Source organism: Corvus kubaryi, unplaced genomic scaffold (genome assembly GCF_017639235.1).
Source record: "Corvus kubaryi isolate FWS band 111438036 unplaced genomic scaffold, C.kubaryi_AGA036_p1.0 37262, whole genome shotgun sequence".
NCBI classification, from domain to species: domain Eukaryota; kingdom Metazoa; phylum Chordata; class Aves; order Passeriformes; family Corvidae; genus Corvus; species Corvus kubaryi.
The window spans coordinates 831,228-847,265 of record NW_024581078.1 but is presented as its reverse complement, the minus strand read 5'-3'; the positions used below and the strand labels follow the sequence as shown (position 1 = coordinate 847,265).

The 16,038-nt window shown below is 62.6% G+C and overlaps 1 protein-coding gene across 4 annotated transcripts; it reads right to left on the bottom strand.

Annotated features, from left to right (window-relative positions):
- Positions 1–34: 34 nt before the first annotated feature.
- CTXN1 (cortexin 1) lies at positions 35–14,272 on the bottom strand. Of its 4 annotated transcripts, none has more exons than XM_042024413.1 (3): positions 4,160–4,431; positions 2,105–2,198; positions 35–1,443 (listed from the first exon to the last, which is right to left on the bottom strand). In XM_042024413.1, exon 3 carries the CDS (start codon positions 1,296–1,298, stop codon positions 1,044–1,046), a length of 255 nt encoding a protein of 84 aa, XP_041880347.1. In that variant the 5' UTR covers positions 1,299–1,443; positions 2,105–2,198; positions 4,160–4,431; the 3' UTR covers positions 35–1,043. The 4 variants fall into 4 exon arrangements, 3 of the variants coding, with proteins under 3 accessions (XP_041880347.1, XP_041880346.1, XP_041880345.1); XM_042024412.1 differs by having other exon boundaries at positions 1,294–1,443; positions 4,160–4,493; XM_042024411.1 differs by lacking the exon at positions 4,160–4,431 and adding an exon at positions 3,485–4,147 and having other exon boundaries at positions 1,294–1,443.
- Between the last annotated feature and the right edge of the window lie 1,766 nt (positions 14,273–16,038).

The window sequence follows — 16,038 nt, the reverse complement described above, 5'->3', positions numbered from 1 at the left end:
CCAGGACGCGTCACAGAGCGGAGCAGGAGCCGGCTGGGGTTGGCACGGTGCGGCTTTATTTCCATGGAGGGGGACGAGCTGCTCCCCCCTGGGCTCAAATCCCTTCGGACAAATGCTCCCGCTGGCCCACCGCGGGTTTGGGAGCCCTGTGGCCACCCGCAGCTCCCCTGCTCGCCAGGCGTTTGTCCCTCGGCCACTTCCAGGCCCCTCGGAGAGAGCCAGGGAAGGGCCGGGCACGGGGTGGCCACCCCAGCAGGGACTGGCCACTCTGGGGCACCCGTGGGCGGCTGCCAGGCCCGTGCCGGCCGAGGAGCCTCTCCCGGGTGTTTCGGGGGCCCCTCGGTCCGTCCTGGGCGGGTGTCCCCCAGCGGGTGTCCCCAGGACTGGCCCTCGCTCAGCCCATTGTCACCAGCTGGGCAGGGACGGGGTGCGAAGGGACAGGGCTGGAGGCCGAGGGGGGGCTGCGCACGGGGGGTCTCCACCTGCCCCTCCCTTCGGGGGGCTTGGGACTGCCACACACAGAGGAACAAAGCCAGCGCTCGGGTCTGGTGCCGATAACCCCTGACGGACACAGCTCAGCTACAGGGACACACACACACGCACTGGACCACGGGCAGCACTCCCGGGGGGCACGGCCGGGGGCGCGGGGGGCAGCGGGGGCTGGGGGTCAAAGCTCTGGTCTGGCACCGGGCAGAGCCGCCCAGCCCAGGGGCCCCGCGGGCCGTGGCCGAGGGCAGGTCCCGCCATGCCCCGTCCCGTCCCCTCCTGCCCCTCCGCGCTGCCCGGGGGCCGGAGGGGCAGCGGGGCCCGCGTGGAGCCCGAGCCCTGTCCGGCCCCCGGAGTCCTGCAGGCTGCGGAGGGAACTGAAAAGTGCTTAGAAAAGAAAGAAACCCCTAGAAAATCCCCGCGGGCCAGAGCCCCTGCTCGCCCCCCTGCCCGGAGCATCCCTGCGGGGCAACACCACAGAGGAAGGGGGGGCCGGGGCCGGGGCCAGCCGTGGGGGGGAGGCATCCGGAGCGCCCGGGCTCGCCCCGTCCCTGCCCTCACACCAGGGCGTAGTCGAACTGGCCCCTCTCCAACCCCTCCTTGTGGTCCGTCCAGGAGGAGGCGGGCATGCGGCTGTAGGGGTCCAGCAGGATGCGGAAGCAGCGCACCATCAGCATCACCAAGAAGACCAGGAGGAAGATGACGAAGGCAAAGACAGTTTTCTGCTCGGCATCCATGCCCGCGGCACCGGCGGGGTGCTCCACCAGGGACGGGGAGAGCAGTTCATAATCCATCGTGGATGCATCATTCATGGCAGAGGCGAGGGGCGTGAGGGCAGGGTGCGTTCGGGTGCCCCGGGGCAGCCGACTTCAGCCTCCTGCTGTGCCTGTGCACCTGGAAAACCTCCTACTCCATGGCCACCGGCTCGGGATCGGCTCCTGCCCGAGCCCAGAGCTCCTGGAGGGGAAAGCAGAGACCGTGAAGGAGCCGGAATTGGATACGGGGATAGGGGAGATGGTGAGGGAGGAAGAATTGGCTGCGGGGAAAGCAGAGATGGTGAGGGAGGAGGAATTGGGTGTGGGGGAAGCAGATGGTGAAGGAGAAGGAATTTGCCACAAGGAAAGCAGAGATGGTGAGGGAGGAGGAATTGGACGTGGAAAAACAGATGGTGAAGGAGAAGGAATTGGATGTGGGGAAGGCAGAGATGGCTGGGGAGGAGGAACTGGCCACGGGATACAGCAACAGGCACGAGGAAGGGCAGGGAGGTTCTCAGGGAATTCTTGATTTCCTGGCGAGCTCAGGAAGCCACTCCGAGGGCACCAGGCACTGGTGGGCACAAGGGTGGGCAGTGCAGGCACTGGTGCAGAGGCTGCTCCTCCGGCCGTAAATCCCCAGCAGTCCCCGGCCAGTGCTGAGAGACCCTTTGGAATCCGTGCCCCAAATCCCAGGTGATTCCCACCAAAAAGGAGCTGTGGGGGCTGGACCTGGCCTGGAGCTGTCCCAAGATGGACACAAGGACAGGGGGAGCTCATTCCTGCTGGGGACACGTGTCCAGCTGCTGCTTCCCGTTGGGTTTGGAGCAGAGGGAGCTGATTCCCGATGGAACAGGGGCACCCACCTGGCTGCAGCTGCGTGGGGACAGGAGCGGGGCCAGGCTGTGCCCAGACAGCCCCGTCACCGAGGGAGCCTCGCCGGGGTCCGGCTGTCCGGGGCTTTGGGATGAAAGGAGAGGGACAAAGAGAACAAAGGGGGTTAAAAGGGAGCAGAGCAGCTGATAAACCCCTGGTAAACATAAAACATCCCGGGCCAGCCCTGGAGCTCCCAGCAGCCCTCGGACCGGAACTGGGGGGAGCTGGAATGTCCACACCAATATCCCTGGAATGTCCACACCAATCTCTCCAGGAGAACATCCGTGCCAACCTCCCTAGGAAAACATCCACACCAGCCTCCCTGGAATATCCACACCAACATTCCTGGGAGAACATCCATGACAACCTCCCTGGGAAAACATCCACGTCATCCTCCCTGGGAGAACATTGACACCACCCCCTCAAGAGAACATCCACCCCACCATCCCTGGAACATCCACACCACCATCCCTGGAACATCCACACCACCATCCCTGGAACATCCACACCACCATCCCTGGAACATCCACACCACCATCCCTGGAATATCCACACCACCATCCCTGGAAGAGTCCAAGGCCAGCTTGGAGCACCCTGGGATGGTGGAATTGGATGGAACTGGATGAGCTTTGAGGTCCTTCCAGCCCAACGCATTCCATGACTCTGTGCTCTGGATTTCCTGGGAATTCGGAGCAGAGCCCCATCCCTGTGCCCGGCCCCTCGATGGAGGCTGCTGTTATTTCGGGAGCAGTTGATGGAGTTTTATTAAGATTCCTGTTCCCTTAGTAACTCCAAAGACACGAGCAAGGAAATTGCTTAATAGGGACAAGCTCACAAAGGAACGGGATCACTGTCAACGATTCCGTGAGGCTGCACCCAGGTTTTTCTGAGAATGAGGCACGAATTAAATGTTAATTTGGGAACTGCAAATACCCAATGAGATGCTTATTTAGAACAAAGGAGGGAGTCAGTGCGGAGCCAGGCAGGATCCAGGTGGGATCCGGGTGGGATGGAGGGAAGGATCCAGGTTTGGGGTGGAAGGACCTTAAACCCTATCCAGAGCCAACCCCGACACCTTCCACTGTCCCAGGCTGCTGGGCACTTCCAGGGATGGGGCAGCCACAGCTGCTCTGGGAAATCCATCCCAGCCCCTCCCCACCCTCATCCTAGAAAATTTCTCCCTCAAATCCAGCCTGAATCTCCCCTCTTTTCCCTTAAAACCATTACCCCACCCCCATCTTGTTCATAAGTGAAGCATTGGAAAATCTCCCTGGAGCGTTTTTGCCATGATTTTTGGCACCTGAACTCCTCAAAGGTGGGAAAAGGCTTCACTTGCAGGCCCATGGGGCTCCCTCCCTCCTTCCCTTCACCTCCACAGCAGCAGGTCCCAGTGTCCGAGCTGTGTCCGAGCTGTGTCCGAGGAGTGTCCGGCGGGGCGGAGGCAGCTCCGTGCCCCTCTGGACACCCCGGTGCTCCCCCCGGAGCTCCGGGAGCAGCCGGAATCTCTGCATTGCCTTTTTCAGTAAATGCTGCTGCTGGGACGGGCCCGGCTGCCTCTGGAGCACAGCCAGGGGCTCTGCCAGGGAAACCTGAACTTCCAACAGGATCCAACCCCCGAGCACGGAGCTGCCCCGAGTGCCCAAGAACCAAGCGGGTCAGCCCCACGGAGAGTCCGGGATGTCCCATCCCGTTTGGAAGGGACAGGAGCAGCCCCAGAGCCCAGGAGAAGGCTCAGCCCAGCCCCAGCCCAGCAGGGATGGATTTTCCTGGAATATCCACACCAAATCCCAGGCTCTGACATCCCTGATCCTCCCAGGGACCCTTCTCCCAAACCGAGCCACCTGGGAAGCATCCAACCCCCAGGAAAGGCTGTTCCCACCCCAAATCCCGGCCTCCCGCCCTCTCCATCCAGCCTGGACAGCACCACTGGAATATCTCCTGGATCCCAGCTCCCGAGCCCACCCAGCACTGCGGGGTGGGGGTCCCAGGCAGGGAACCCCCGCTCCCAGTGCCGGCCCTGCTCCTCGGGATGGCCCGGACCGTACCTGGCTGCGCTGGGATCCCGGCTCCATCCCCGGCCATCCCGGGGGGGGAGCGGCCGCGCGGCTCCCGGAGCGCCCGGGGAAGCGGCTGCTGCTCGCTGCCGCTGGAGCGGGTTCCTATGGCGATGCAGAACCCATTAGAATAAAAGGTGGAGCGCAGCGATTGGAGACGGGAGAAGTTTCCCGAGGCGCCTGCCTGGGAAAGCCAGACCGTGGGAATGCTCGGGGCTGGGGCTGGACCCCTGCTCCGGCTCCTGCATCCCCAAAAACCCTCTCTGATCCCCCTGCTCCGGCTCCTGCGTCCCCAAAAACCCTCTCTGATCCCCCTGCTCCGGCTCCTGCATCCCCAAAAACCCTCTCTGATCCCTCTGCTCCGGCTCCTGCATCCCCAAAACCCCTCTCTGATCCCTCTGCTCCGGCTCCTGCATCCCCAAAACCCCTCTCTGATCCTGGGAAGCTCCTGCATCCCCAAAACCCTCTCTGATCCTGGGAAGCTCCTGCATCCCTGTCCCCCCGAGAGCCAGGACTGTCCCTGGTGTGTCCGTGTCTGTCCCGGGATGCTCCAGGATTCCCGGGCAGGCACAGCCCCCCCTGTTCGTGGCTCTCAGGACAAGGACAGGGACACGCCGGGGTCACAGCTGGCAGCACCCGGGCCCCTTCCCCCCCAGGATCCGCAGGGATGCGGCTTTCTGGGATGCAAGGGCTGCCCCTGTCCTGCAGGGAAAATTCCTTGGAAATACTTGGAAACAGCCACATGTTTTCCCGCTCTATCCGCTCGGTTCTGATGGAAATGGGGTTTCTGGGAGGTGCCCACGGGGTGTTTTCCACACTCCAGCAGTGCAGGGAACGCTCCATGCCTGGGGCACCAGGCAGCCTCAGCGGGGGCAAATTAAAATTGCTTTGCTCATCCTCGGGCCCTGGAAGGGCTGGGAGGGTATGGATGGACAATTCCTGAAGGTCTCCTTCCCACCTGCTCCTGGAAGAGCCACGGGAAGAGCGTGGTGTGGCTGCCCTGGCTGCTCCCACAGTTCCTCTGGAGAAATCCATCCTCTGTCCCCATCCCCAAATCCCAAATGCGGCCAGGGGTCCCTGTGGGAATCGCTGTGGAGCTTCCTGCTCTGCCCTCTCTCCTTGGAAGGGTTTCAGAGCTGGAGGAGATCCTTGTGCTGAGGAATTTTTCTGCTTACAGCACAAAAAGCTGGATGGTCCTCGGGGAAACTCGGGACAGAGGAGCCCTGAGGCACAGGGATGGCTCTGGAGTTCAGGAATATCGATCCCAACCGTGCTTCAGAGCGGGATTTGGCGCTGCAGCCTCACAGCAGCCACAGGGGAGATCTGGGATTTGGGGATGCTGAAGAAATTCCAAGTGGAGATAGGAAGAGAGCTGGTTCCTCCCAGATGCTGGTGAGGTTCAGCCTTTGCAGTCTCCCCCCGCTCAGCTCTGAGCTGAGAATCCGAATGTTCCTCTAATCCAAACTCCCTTCCCTGGGAAATGCCGTAAATCCCCGGCAGGATCTGAGCCCATTCCGGTGCTGACAAAGGGATCTGTGAAACCTGGAGTGGCTCTCCGGGCACAGCCCTGGGGCACCGAGTGGCTGCTCCCGCTCAGGGGACAATCCCACACTCGGCTGCTCCAGTTCCAGGCAAAAACTCTGCCCGTGGCTGGGGGAAAACCGTTTGTGATTCCTGCAGGTTCCAGCCACGGAAGGGTCGGATTTAACCGCCAGTGGCAAGGGATGAAGATCAACTCTGAGTTATTGGGAGCCTGGGATGCTGCAGGAGGAGAAATTCCTTCATGGGAAGGGTGGAGAGGCGTTGGAACAGGCCGGATTCTCACCCCTGCAGGGACTGGGAGCTGTGGGGATGTGGCACTTGGGGACAAGGGTGGCCTTGGCAGTGCTGGGAACAGTTGGGCTCCATGGTCTGGGAGACTTTACCCAACCCTAATAATTCCATGATTACTGTGGATGAGACCCCAGACCCCTCCCTGGCGCTGGCGGGGCAGGAACAGCTCCCACCCCTTTCCTGGCAGCACCGAGGGGGACCCGACCGCTCTTCCCGAGGGCTGAGCCACATTCCCAACACATTTCCTGCCGTGCCCGGGTGACACTGAGGGAAGGGAGCGTCCTGTCCTTTCCAGGCTCCCCTGCTCAAGCAGAGAATTCCAGCTGGCTGCCCCTTCCTGAGCCAAGCCCAGCCTGGCAGAGCTCTCCCGGACAGGTGAGGGATGTTTCACAGCCCAGCTGTTCCCTGATCCCCGCAGGGGCTGGGGCCTCTCCCTGCACAGAATCCCGGCCCCAGCAGCTTCCCTGGACAGCTGAGGGGAGGGGAGGGGAGGAATCCTGGTCCTTTGGATGCTGCAGCAGCTCCAGAGCTCACGGCAGTGTCACCCCTGAGTCCTGACACTGTCACAGGGCCCTGGGATGGTTTGGGCTGGAGGGACCTTAAACCCCACCCAGAGCCACAAACGTTCCCTGATTCCTCTTTCCATGCCGTGGATCGACACCGGGGAATTCCCTGTCCCTGTCCCCTCCTCCTGCTCTGGTTCTGCCACCCCCAGCCCCGCTCCAGAGCCCAGGAGGAGCATCCCAGGCTCCCAACACAGATTTTGATGCCAGCCCAGCTGACCCGGAGGCCCCGGGCCACAAATTGTGTTGACATTTCCAGTGGGACGCATGAATCTGCTCCATAACTCCTGAGAGAACCTCTGGATAACGAGGAGCATCCCATGGGCCGGCTCTTCCTGAAAGAATTTGTCACCATCCATAAATTGCTGGGAGATTTATCCCTGCCAGCCCTAAAACTGCGCACAAAGTAATGGGATTTGTCCAAAGCCTTTAACGGGCCGTTCCCCTTGATTTAAAGGCTGTTGAAGTGTCTTTATTTCCTTAGCACGTGATTAATTCACATTCTGGCTCCGAGGTGCCTCCGGAGCCGGCGATTTGGGAATGAGAGGAGGAAAGGGCAGCTGGAAGGGCTTAGGCAGCGAAAAACCGGCTCAGGGTAACTCCAGGCTGGGAATAAGCAAAGGTTATCCGTGCTTGGAGCTCCTCCGGAGCTCCCAGGGCTCTGCACACAAACATGGAAATCATTCCCTGTCCCCAGCTCCGGGAATTGCAATCCCAGCTCCCTGAGACTCTGGAAAACGGCAGCTCCAGCCCCTCTGGATGGTTTCCAGCCTTCCCGAGGCACCCGCGCTGCCCATGCCCAGTTTAAGGGATGCTTCCCTCGGGTGGGGTCTCGGAGCCCCAGGGGGAGGAAGTTCAGGATTCCATCAGTGCCACAGAGCGCAGGGACAAAGCTCCCGGCTCCAGGATCCATCCCTGAGGATCAGAACCTGAAGAAGGCTCAGCCCAGGGCTTGGAAACCCCCCCTGAGTGACAACAAATGGATTTTCCGCCCTTTTTGTCCCGACCCAGCCGCCTCCCCCTGTGCTGGGAACAGGGAGAGAATTCCCTGCGGGATCCTTCCCGCTTTTAACCTGAGCGGGGCTGGGGAGAACGACCTCGGCAATTCCTGGCGGGAGCAGCTCCGGGAACATCTGCTCGGGAAGGAGCAGCGCTCCCCAGCCCGGAACGAGCTCCCCCGGGACACAGAGTGACCTTGGCGGCCGCTCGGCTCTGGTTTGCTGGGAATGTGGAGTTTGGGGCCAAGGGGAGCTCTGGGATTCGGGAGCTCCAGCCCGGGATGGGGATTCGTGGGTGGGGGAATTGGGATGATCCAGTCTGGATGCCGAGAGCCCACGGGGCTGTGATGGGATCGGGATGAGGGAGAGCCCTGGGAGCTCGGGGTGGCCCCTGCTCGGCCCCAGCGATTCCTGCTCCACCCAGAGATCCCAGCACCTTCCTCGGGAGCAGAGGAGACTCTTCCACTCCCGGGAGATGTCCCGGCCTCTCCCAGTGTCGTGGGGGAGTTGCTGATCCTGTGGGAATGTGGGAATCCTCTGTGCTCCTCATCCCTGACCTGCTCGTGCTGCCTCATCCTCTTCCCGAATTCAGGGCTGATCCCACTGCTCTGATTTATCCCTGGCAGTGTCCCAGGCCAGGCTGGACAGGGCTTGGAGCAGCCTGGGACAGTGGGAGGTGTCCCTGCCCATGGTAAGGTGGGACTGGATGGGCTTTAATGTCCCTTCCAACCCAAACCATTCCATGATTCCACGATTCTGGAAGCGATTCCCTCTAGCTCTGATCCCGGGAGGGGCCAGGCCACAGCCACGGGGCCAGAGCCTTTACACTGGGCAGCTCCCCGATCCTGGGATAGATTCCCAGAAAAACCCGGGAGCTGATGCGATTAAAATGGAGAACGTGAATCAGGGATTCCAGGAGGAAAAACTCCCTGCGGTGCGGGAGGCGGCAGCGATCCCACGGCGAGCTCTGCTCAGGAGCTGCACGGACACGATCCCAGCCCGGTTCCAGCCGGGATCGGGGGAGTGTGGGGAGCGTCAGAGCAGCGCAGGGACATCCCGGTGCCATGGCAACCTGAGCCGGCCACCGGAGCCGGGAGCGACGCGCTGGGAGCAGCACGGGAAGCCCCGGCCGGCCCGGCCTTGGACACTTCCAGGGATGGGGACTCCACCTGCTCCAGGGCTGGACCACCCTTTCCATGCGGAAATTTTCCCAATATCCAACCTAAACCTCCCCTGGCACAGCCCGAGGCCGTTCCCTCTTTGTCCTGTTGTTCCCTGGGAGCAGATCCCGATTTCCCCCTGGCTCCTCCTGTCAGGAATTGTGGAATATTTATAAAAACAGCCACATTCCCTTATCCAAACGCCCAAATCCCCCCCCCCAAAAAGCACCTGGATATTCCAAGCTCCCCCCAGACCCGCACATCCAAGGCTGTGTGCGGTGGGACAGCCTGGGAAGGGGGACAGGGATCAAACCCAGGCGTTTCCCACGGGCAGCCCGTGCTGCCTCGTTTGGCGTTAATTTGCATTTTCCCTGGTTTTTATGAGCCACGAAAAGAGGATGGGGCAGCACGAGGCTTCCCTCAGCACAAATCCAGGGATAAGTTTACAGGAAATCAGCCCGGAAAACAGGGACGGTGTTTCTGCTGTGTGCAAACAAGCCCAGAAATGCTGAGTAATTCCTGGAGCATGGGAAGCGATCATTACTTTTAATTAGCAATTAACTGACTCGGTAATTTCTCGCATTCAGGCAGCAATGGAACTGCAAACAATGCCAGGCAAATCGGGTCTTTAGCATTTAATTACCGGGCTCTGCCATGAATTATTGAGCAAATGGGCAAAGACTCAGCTCGAAGAACTCGGGTGCTGCAATTAAGGGATTTTTAATCATTCCTGGGTCGGAGTCGCTGTTTGGAGCCGCCCTCCACGTGCACAACACCCAGAGCAGTCGCGGAGGCTTTTCGTGGATCATGGAGCTGAATTCCCCCAAAACAATCCGGGCTGCAAGCACGGGACAGCGGGATCGTCAGTCCCAGCCCGTCCGGCTCTGCTCCTGCCACAGAATTCCAGACTGCGTTGGGTTGGAGGGACTTTAAATCCCACCCAGGGCCACCCCTGCCACGGACACCTCCCACCGTCCCAGGGGGCTCCAGGCCCCGTAAAACCTGGGCTGGGAAGGCGCAAAGGCTGAGCAGAGGGAGCATTCCCAAATCCAGTCTGGACTCTGTCACCTGGGCAGGTCCAGGCAGGGGGTTCAGCCCAGCTCCTGCTCTCCAAGCGCGGATTCCAGCCCTGTCCTGGCCCTCAGACCTGTCCCCTGGAGGGAATTATCCCGTCCCTTCCAACGGGGACAGCGATGGCTCCGGCCCAGCTCCGAGCGGCTCCTGCCAAGCGCGGAAGGTGATGGGAGGAGAAGGGAAGAGCAGGCAGGGAAAGGCAGCACTGGAGGGGCCCGGCATGGCTGGAGCCTTCCCTGTCCTGGGAATGCCAAGTGCTCCCCGACCCAGCATCCCCACGGAGCCGTAAATCCAAGGAAAAATGAACTTCCCAAGTGCCAACACGGGCTGGTTGTCGTCATCAAGGAATTCCAGAGGAAACAAGAGCAAAGCCCCTGGCTCGGGAATTCTCTGGAATTCAGCCCCTGCACCCACCCCGGTATGAGGCAAACGGGAGCCGGAGAGGGAGGAGAAGAGGGAAGGCAAAGCCTGGCTGGATTTGGTCCATGTCCTTCCCAAAGCATCACAGATGTCCCAGCCTCTGTCCCTGGGGAGCATTTTAACCTGGAGAACGTCCCTGCATCCCTCCTTCCCTGCATCCCTCCATCCCTTGCAGGACGTGTGGGACACTGCAGGACCGGGCAGGAGACCTGAGGAGCTGAGGGACCCCCAGCAGCACCCCCAGAGCAGAGCTGCTCCTCCTCCTCCTTTTCCCGCTCCTCCTCCTCTCCCCCTCCTCCTCCCCCGCAGTGCCGAAGCCTCTCCCGTCGCTGAGATGAGCTGATAAAAATGCAGATCGATCGCAGGGCCAGGGCTCAGCTCCCGGAAATCGATGCCGCTCCCATGCTGCGAACTCCCGGTCATTTTATCCACCCTCGGGAGGCTCAGAGCTGCAGGGAGCCGGGGGAGCCCATTCCTGCTTCCGTCAGGGAAGGTCCTGATCAAATCTGGCCTCGGCCACAGCTCCCAAAGCACCCAGAGCACTCCCTGTACTCCAACAAGCAGCAAAGCAGGCGGGGAAAGGACCCGGGAGCTGCTGGTGGATCCAAGGGCCCTGAGCTCCTTGAGAGCCCCAGATCTGCACCAGGGAAATGCCAGGGGTGGACACAGCTACGGGATGGAGGGGATCAGGGAAAGCAGGAAAGGCCACAAAGGCAGCAGGGTCCTGGATCCCAGCAGGGTCCTGGATCCCAGCAGATCCCATCCCCATCTCTCACCCCAGCCAAAAGCTCCTCCATGGCTTCCCCAGTGCCAGGAATGTCAGGGCTGGGCTGGGATGAGTGGCACGCATGGGGCAGCAGCAGGAGGGAAGGAACCAGACCCCAAATCCTCTCACCCCACACTTCCCCTTCCCACTCCCCCTGTGCCAGGCAGTGACAGACAGGGACGGGAATGTCCATCCACAGCTGGAAACCCCAGTCCTGCCCCGGGGGATCCGTGTCCCACTCGCCCCCTGCTCTGGGCTGCGGCTCCTTCGGATCCGGCCTCCGGCCCCGTGCCAGGATCCCAGACTGGGCTGCCTGTCCCCGCCCTGTGCCAGGACACTTTGTGCCATCCCAGTGCCAAGCACTTTCCATCACTGCCTGATTTGCGTCCCTGCCGTGCCCTGGTGGAGAGAGGCATTCCTGGAAGCACCTTGGCAGCCGAGCCGGGCGGCTGCTCCCGGCCTTGGCGCTGCTGCTCCGACTGGAATCCCAACCAGGGCCGCGTCTGCCCCGAGCCCGGCACCGCCAGGGCAGGACAGGGGTTCCCTCGGGGCCAAGGTTCCATCCCTGCCGCTCTCAGGGAATGTTCCTGATCCCCCTGCCCACGCGTTTATTCCAACCCCTGCCCCTGGCAGCAGCTCCCGTTCCAGCCACCTCCTCTCCTGGAAGAGCCTTGGGCACATCCCACACTCCTGACCTGGAAAGAAGAGGATCCCATGGATGGAGCAGCTCCATGGGATCCAGCAGGGAACAGCTGCCGGAGACCCTCCCTCCCACAGGGGAGAGCATCCCACCAGCTCTCCCCTTCCCGGGAACTCATCCAGCCCTGGAGCCCATCCTGATCCTTGCTGGAGGGATGCTCCAAGCTGCCAATGCCCAACAGAGAATCCAGGGAGAAGGGAGTGCCCAGATCCATCCAGGTGTTCCCTCATCCCTCGATCCATGGGAAGGCTCAGCCAGCCGGTGGGGACAAGTGGCCCATCCCCAGCAGTGGCTCAGATCCCGGGATCCCAGCGTGGGATGCTCCAGGCAGGGGTGAAGGAATGAAAGGAGAGCATTACAAAACACGAGCCCTTGGAGCAGGGGAGGGAATTTGGCCAGCACCGCTCACCCTTCCAGGCCTTAATCCCTTCGTTAGTACAGCCCGGCACAATTAAAGACAAACTCCCAGCCCTGCAATGCAGAGGGGCTGCGGGAGATCCCGGGAATTCAGGCACCTCCGCAGGCACCAGACTCTCCGGGCTGAGGAGCCCTTCCCACCCCGGGCAGCTCCGTGGGGGCCGATCCAACGATTTTCCAGCTGAATTCCGTGAGCTGGCACCTCACCAAGAGCTCTCCCACCCCAGAGGATCCTTCGTCCCTGATTCCCCCAGCTGGGCCGGCCGGGAGCCCAAGGGCAGCGGGAACAGGGGGACGGAGAGGGCGGGATGGCAAAGCCACCTCTGCTCCCACAGGGACACCACAAAGGGAATTGTGGGATCATGGAATGGGCTGAGAGGGACCGTGGGGGTCAGGGAGATCCATCCCCTGCCACGGGCAGGGACACCTCCCGCTATTTCCATCCAACCTGGCCCCCAGAGCCCATTCCAGGCTGGAAGAGGCTCCAGTAAATCCTGCCCTGCCTCTTTGGGAGCTCCCAGGATGTGTTTGTTCGTCTCCATGACCCCAAGCTGTTGCTCTCCTGTGGGCTCAGGGATCTCAGCTCCAACCCCCTCTGCTCCCAAACTATTCCCACAAAGTGACAAATTCCAGCAGGAGCCAAAAGTGCTTCCAAAGAAAGGTTTGGATCCCAAAAATCCTCCCTGAAGGAGGTTCTGCCTGCGTGGCTGGGACGTAGAGACCCGGTGGGCACCAAGCCCTGCCAGGACAGGAGGGGAAAGCCACACAAGAGCTTGGGAGGATGTTAAAATCCATGGATACGCCTCTGCTGCTGGATCCTGGGAGCTCCCCAGGCTCCAGGTCTGCACCTCAGCCATGTCCCAGCTCCCCAGCAGCATCCTGCCCTTCCCATACAACAGAATCCCTCAGCCAGGAATGGTCAGGCAGGTCCCTCGCTCGGGATTCCCAGGGTATTCCGGGTGGTTTTCCAGCCAGACCTTGGGAAGGCAGATCCAAGGCCAGGCACGGCTGGAATGGGAATGGGCAGGTTCTGTCCCACCCGCCAGGCACGACTGGGATCGCTCTTTCCCAACCATTCCAAACCCATTCCAGGTCCCTCTTTGGGTCCCCAGGGCTCCGCCCTGCAGGTTCCAGCTCCTTCTTCCAGAAACAGCCCCCAGCTCCCCTCTAAATCCCAATTTTCCATGGCCTGGCCCCACGCCCTGGAGCAGCCCCACCCCGCAATTCCCTCCGCATCCATCGTTATTCCTTTAATCCCGGCTTTAACGCCGGCCCTCCAGGCCGCAGCCGCAGCCTAATGGCCCTTAAGTTCCCCTTCGGGAAGCTCCGATCCATCAATTCCACTTGGTCGGGAATGTTTGCAGCCAGAGCAGAGCCGCTCCAGGCGCCGGCAGCGCTTCCTTCCCGGGAGCAGCTGTTCCCGAAGTGCGGCTCGGGATTTACTGGCAGTGGCCAATTCCAGAGAGTTCAGCGCCACGAGCCCGAGGCTGTCACCCGCTCCTGTCACCCGCTCCTGTCACCCGCTCCTGTCACCCGTGTCAGGCGCCGGGAGGAGGCGCGGAGCTGACGAGCCCCGGCTGCTGCTCCAACCTCCGGCTTTTCCGGCAGCCGCCCACGGCCCTGCTGCTGCTCCAGCCCCGGCCTGGCCTGGCAGGGGCCGGGCACAGCCCGCTCCATCCCGCTGCGCCCCGGGAACGCTGCCCCGGCCCCGCCGGCTGCGGGAAGCAGGGAGCAGATTTCCCTGGCAGCGGGAGAGCCGCGAGGGCAGCGGGACCTGCCCGGCCGGGGCCACCTGCAACAGGTGGACGGCGCCTCGGGGGCAGCAGGCGCTGCCGGGTGGCCCTGGAGCTGTCCCAGATCGTGGAATCAGGGAATTGTTCACGATGGAAAAGCCCCCCAAGATCATCGAGCCCATTCCCAGCACTGCCAAGGCCACCACGGACCCACGTCCCCAGGTGCCACATCCACACGGCTTTAAATCCCTCCAGGGGTGGGGACTCCACCAGTGCCACTGCCCGACCTCCCTTTCCGTGGAGAAATTCTCCCAATATCCAACCTAAACCTGGCCTAGCACGGCCTGAGGCCCTTTCCTCGTGTCCCATCCATCCTTTCCGGGGGGATTTGCAGCTTGGGGGTTTCACCCACGCCATTCCCGTGCAGTTTTCAGGGATGATCCCACCTCTGTCCCTTCCCCTCCTGACACCGGAGCCGTGGGGAGAGATCCCGAACACGTTCCAAGGCAGCCTCCCAGGGTTTCTCAAGGAAAAACAGAGCCTCACCCAAAGGTCTGGGCATTGCCAGGAGCAGCCGGGGCTGTGCTGCCCAGGCAACCAGACAGATCCTGCTCCCACCGCGTCCCTTTGCCAGGAAAACCATTCCCACCGCCTGTCCCACGCACAGCCCTGCCCAGGCACCGCCAGAGCCACCAGGAGCAGCACCGGAGTCACCCCCTCAGCTCTGGGACACGTTCCTGCCAGATAGCAGCAGCTGGGAGGAAGCAGAAGCCCCCGAGAATGGCAGGAAGGTGGGGATGGGAGTCAGGGTCGGGGGAGCCCCAAACCTTCGTCGATCCCACACCTGGCACTGCTGGAGCTTCATCTCATGTTCAACACGAGGCTCTGCACCAAAAACTGCCTCCAGCGAGCCCAGACTTCCCGAATTCCCTCTGCACGGGCAGGGCTCCCCGGCACTCCCAGAGAGCTCCCACAGCTCCAGCTCTTCCCGAGGGGGCTGAGGGTGGAACGCCCCCGGCTCCTCCGAGGGGCAGCTCTGCGGCTCAGCCCTTTGTCCCGGGGTTCTGCGGAATCCCCCCGGCTCCCGCACAGACCCCCGGCTCCAGCAGGGACCAAGCAGCTCCGTTTCATCCCAAAGTTTCCCGAAGCCGCCCTCCCCCGTCTCCCAGACCCGGGTTGGGCACCCCCAAAGCCCCTCAGCACTCGGGGGCTCTGGCAGCCGCCCCTTTGCTCCCCGCCAGCAGAACCCCGAAATCAGCAGCTTTGCAGCAGCTGCAGGAATTCCTTGTTTTCCACTTCTTCTTCCCCAAAATGCCCATCCTAGATTTTATCTAATAGCGATATTTCTTCCCAAATTCCCCTTTTTTTTCCCTCTCCCCCCCCACCCCAGGCTGACACAGCCCCCCGGGCGCACCCCAACCCCGGGGATCCCGCACCTCTCCGGACCCCCATCCCCGCAGGGAGCCCCCCCGGGGTCGGGGGCAGCCGGCACCGGGAGCGGCACCGGGAGCGGCACCGGGAGCGGAGTCCCCTCGCATCCCGCACCGCCCCTGCGGAGCCGCGGGCGGGCGGTGCCCGGTGCAGCCCCGGGGGTCCGCCACCAAACTTTCCCGGTTCCCCCGGTCCCCCCGCGGTTCCCCCCCGCTCACCTGCGCTCCGGGCGGCGGGCGGGGGCCGCGCCCGCCCCGCCGCTCCCCGAGCCCATCCGGACCGGCCCCGCTCCCGGTCCCGCTGCCGCCGCCGTTCCCGGCCGCCCCACGGCGCAGCCTTCCCGGCCGGGGGAGCCGAGCGGAGCCGCCGGCGGCGCTTGCGGGGCCGGGGTTTGAATTCCTCCAAGCGGCCCTGATTGGGCTGCGGAAGGGGGGGGGGAGCTGCGCCTGGGGGGGCGGAGTGTGGATACGGGGTGGGGAGGGAGGGATGCGCGGGGTGCGGGGATGCGGAGGGTGTGGAGGGATGCGGGGGATGGAGGATGCGGGGGATGGAGGATGCGGGGGGTGTGGTACCCGGCGTGGGGGGGTTGCAGCGGCTGGGAGGAGGCGGGAGGGGGTGGGAAGCGTGCGGGGCTGCGGGGAAGGTGGGAGAGGGAGGGTGCGGGGGATGGGATAACGGGGGGATGCGGGAAGGTGTGCGGGATGTGGCGCCGGGGGGATTTAGGGATGCAGGGATGTGGTAACCCAGGGATACAGGTGGAGTGGGGGGATGCAGG

Excerpts from the sequence above, each read along its gene's own strand:
- CTXN1 (XM_042024411.1), bottom strand. The coding sequence starts at position 3,625 with ATGCAGAGATTCCGGCTGCTCCCGGAGCTCCGGGGGGAGCACCGGGGT. Across the intron at positions 2,199-3,484 it reads TGGGACCTGCTGCTGTGGAG|CCCCGGACAGCCGGACCCCG; the intron begins GTGAAGGGAAGG and ends TTCATCCCAAAG. Across the intron at positions 1,444-2,104 it reads CCCCACGCAGCTGCAGCCAG|GAGCTCTGGGCTCGGGCAGG; the intron begins GTGGGTGCCCCT and ends TTTCCCCTCCAG.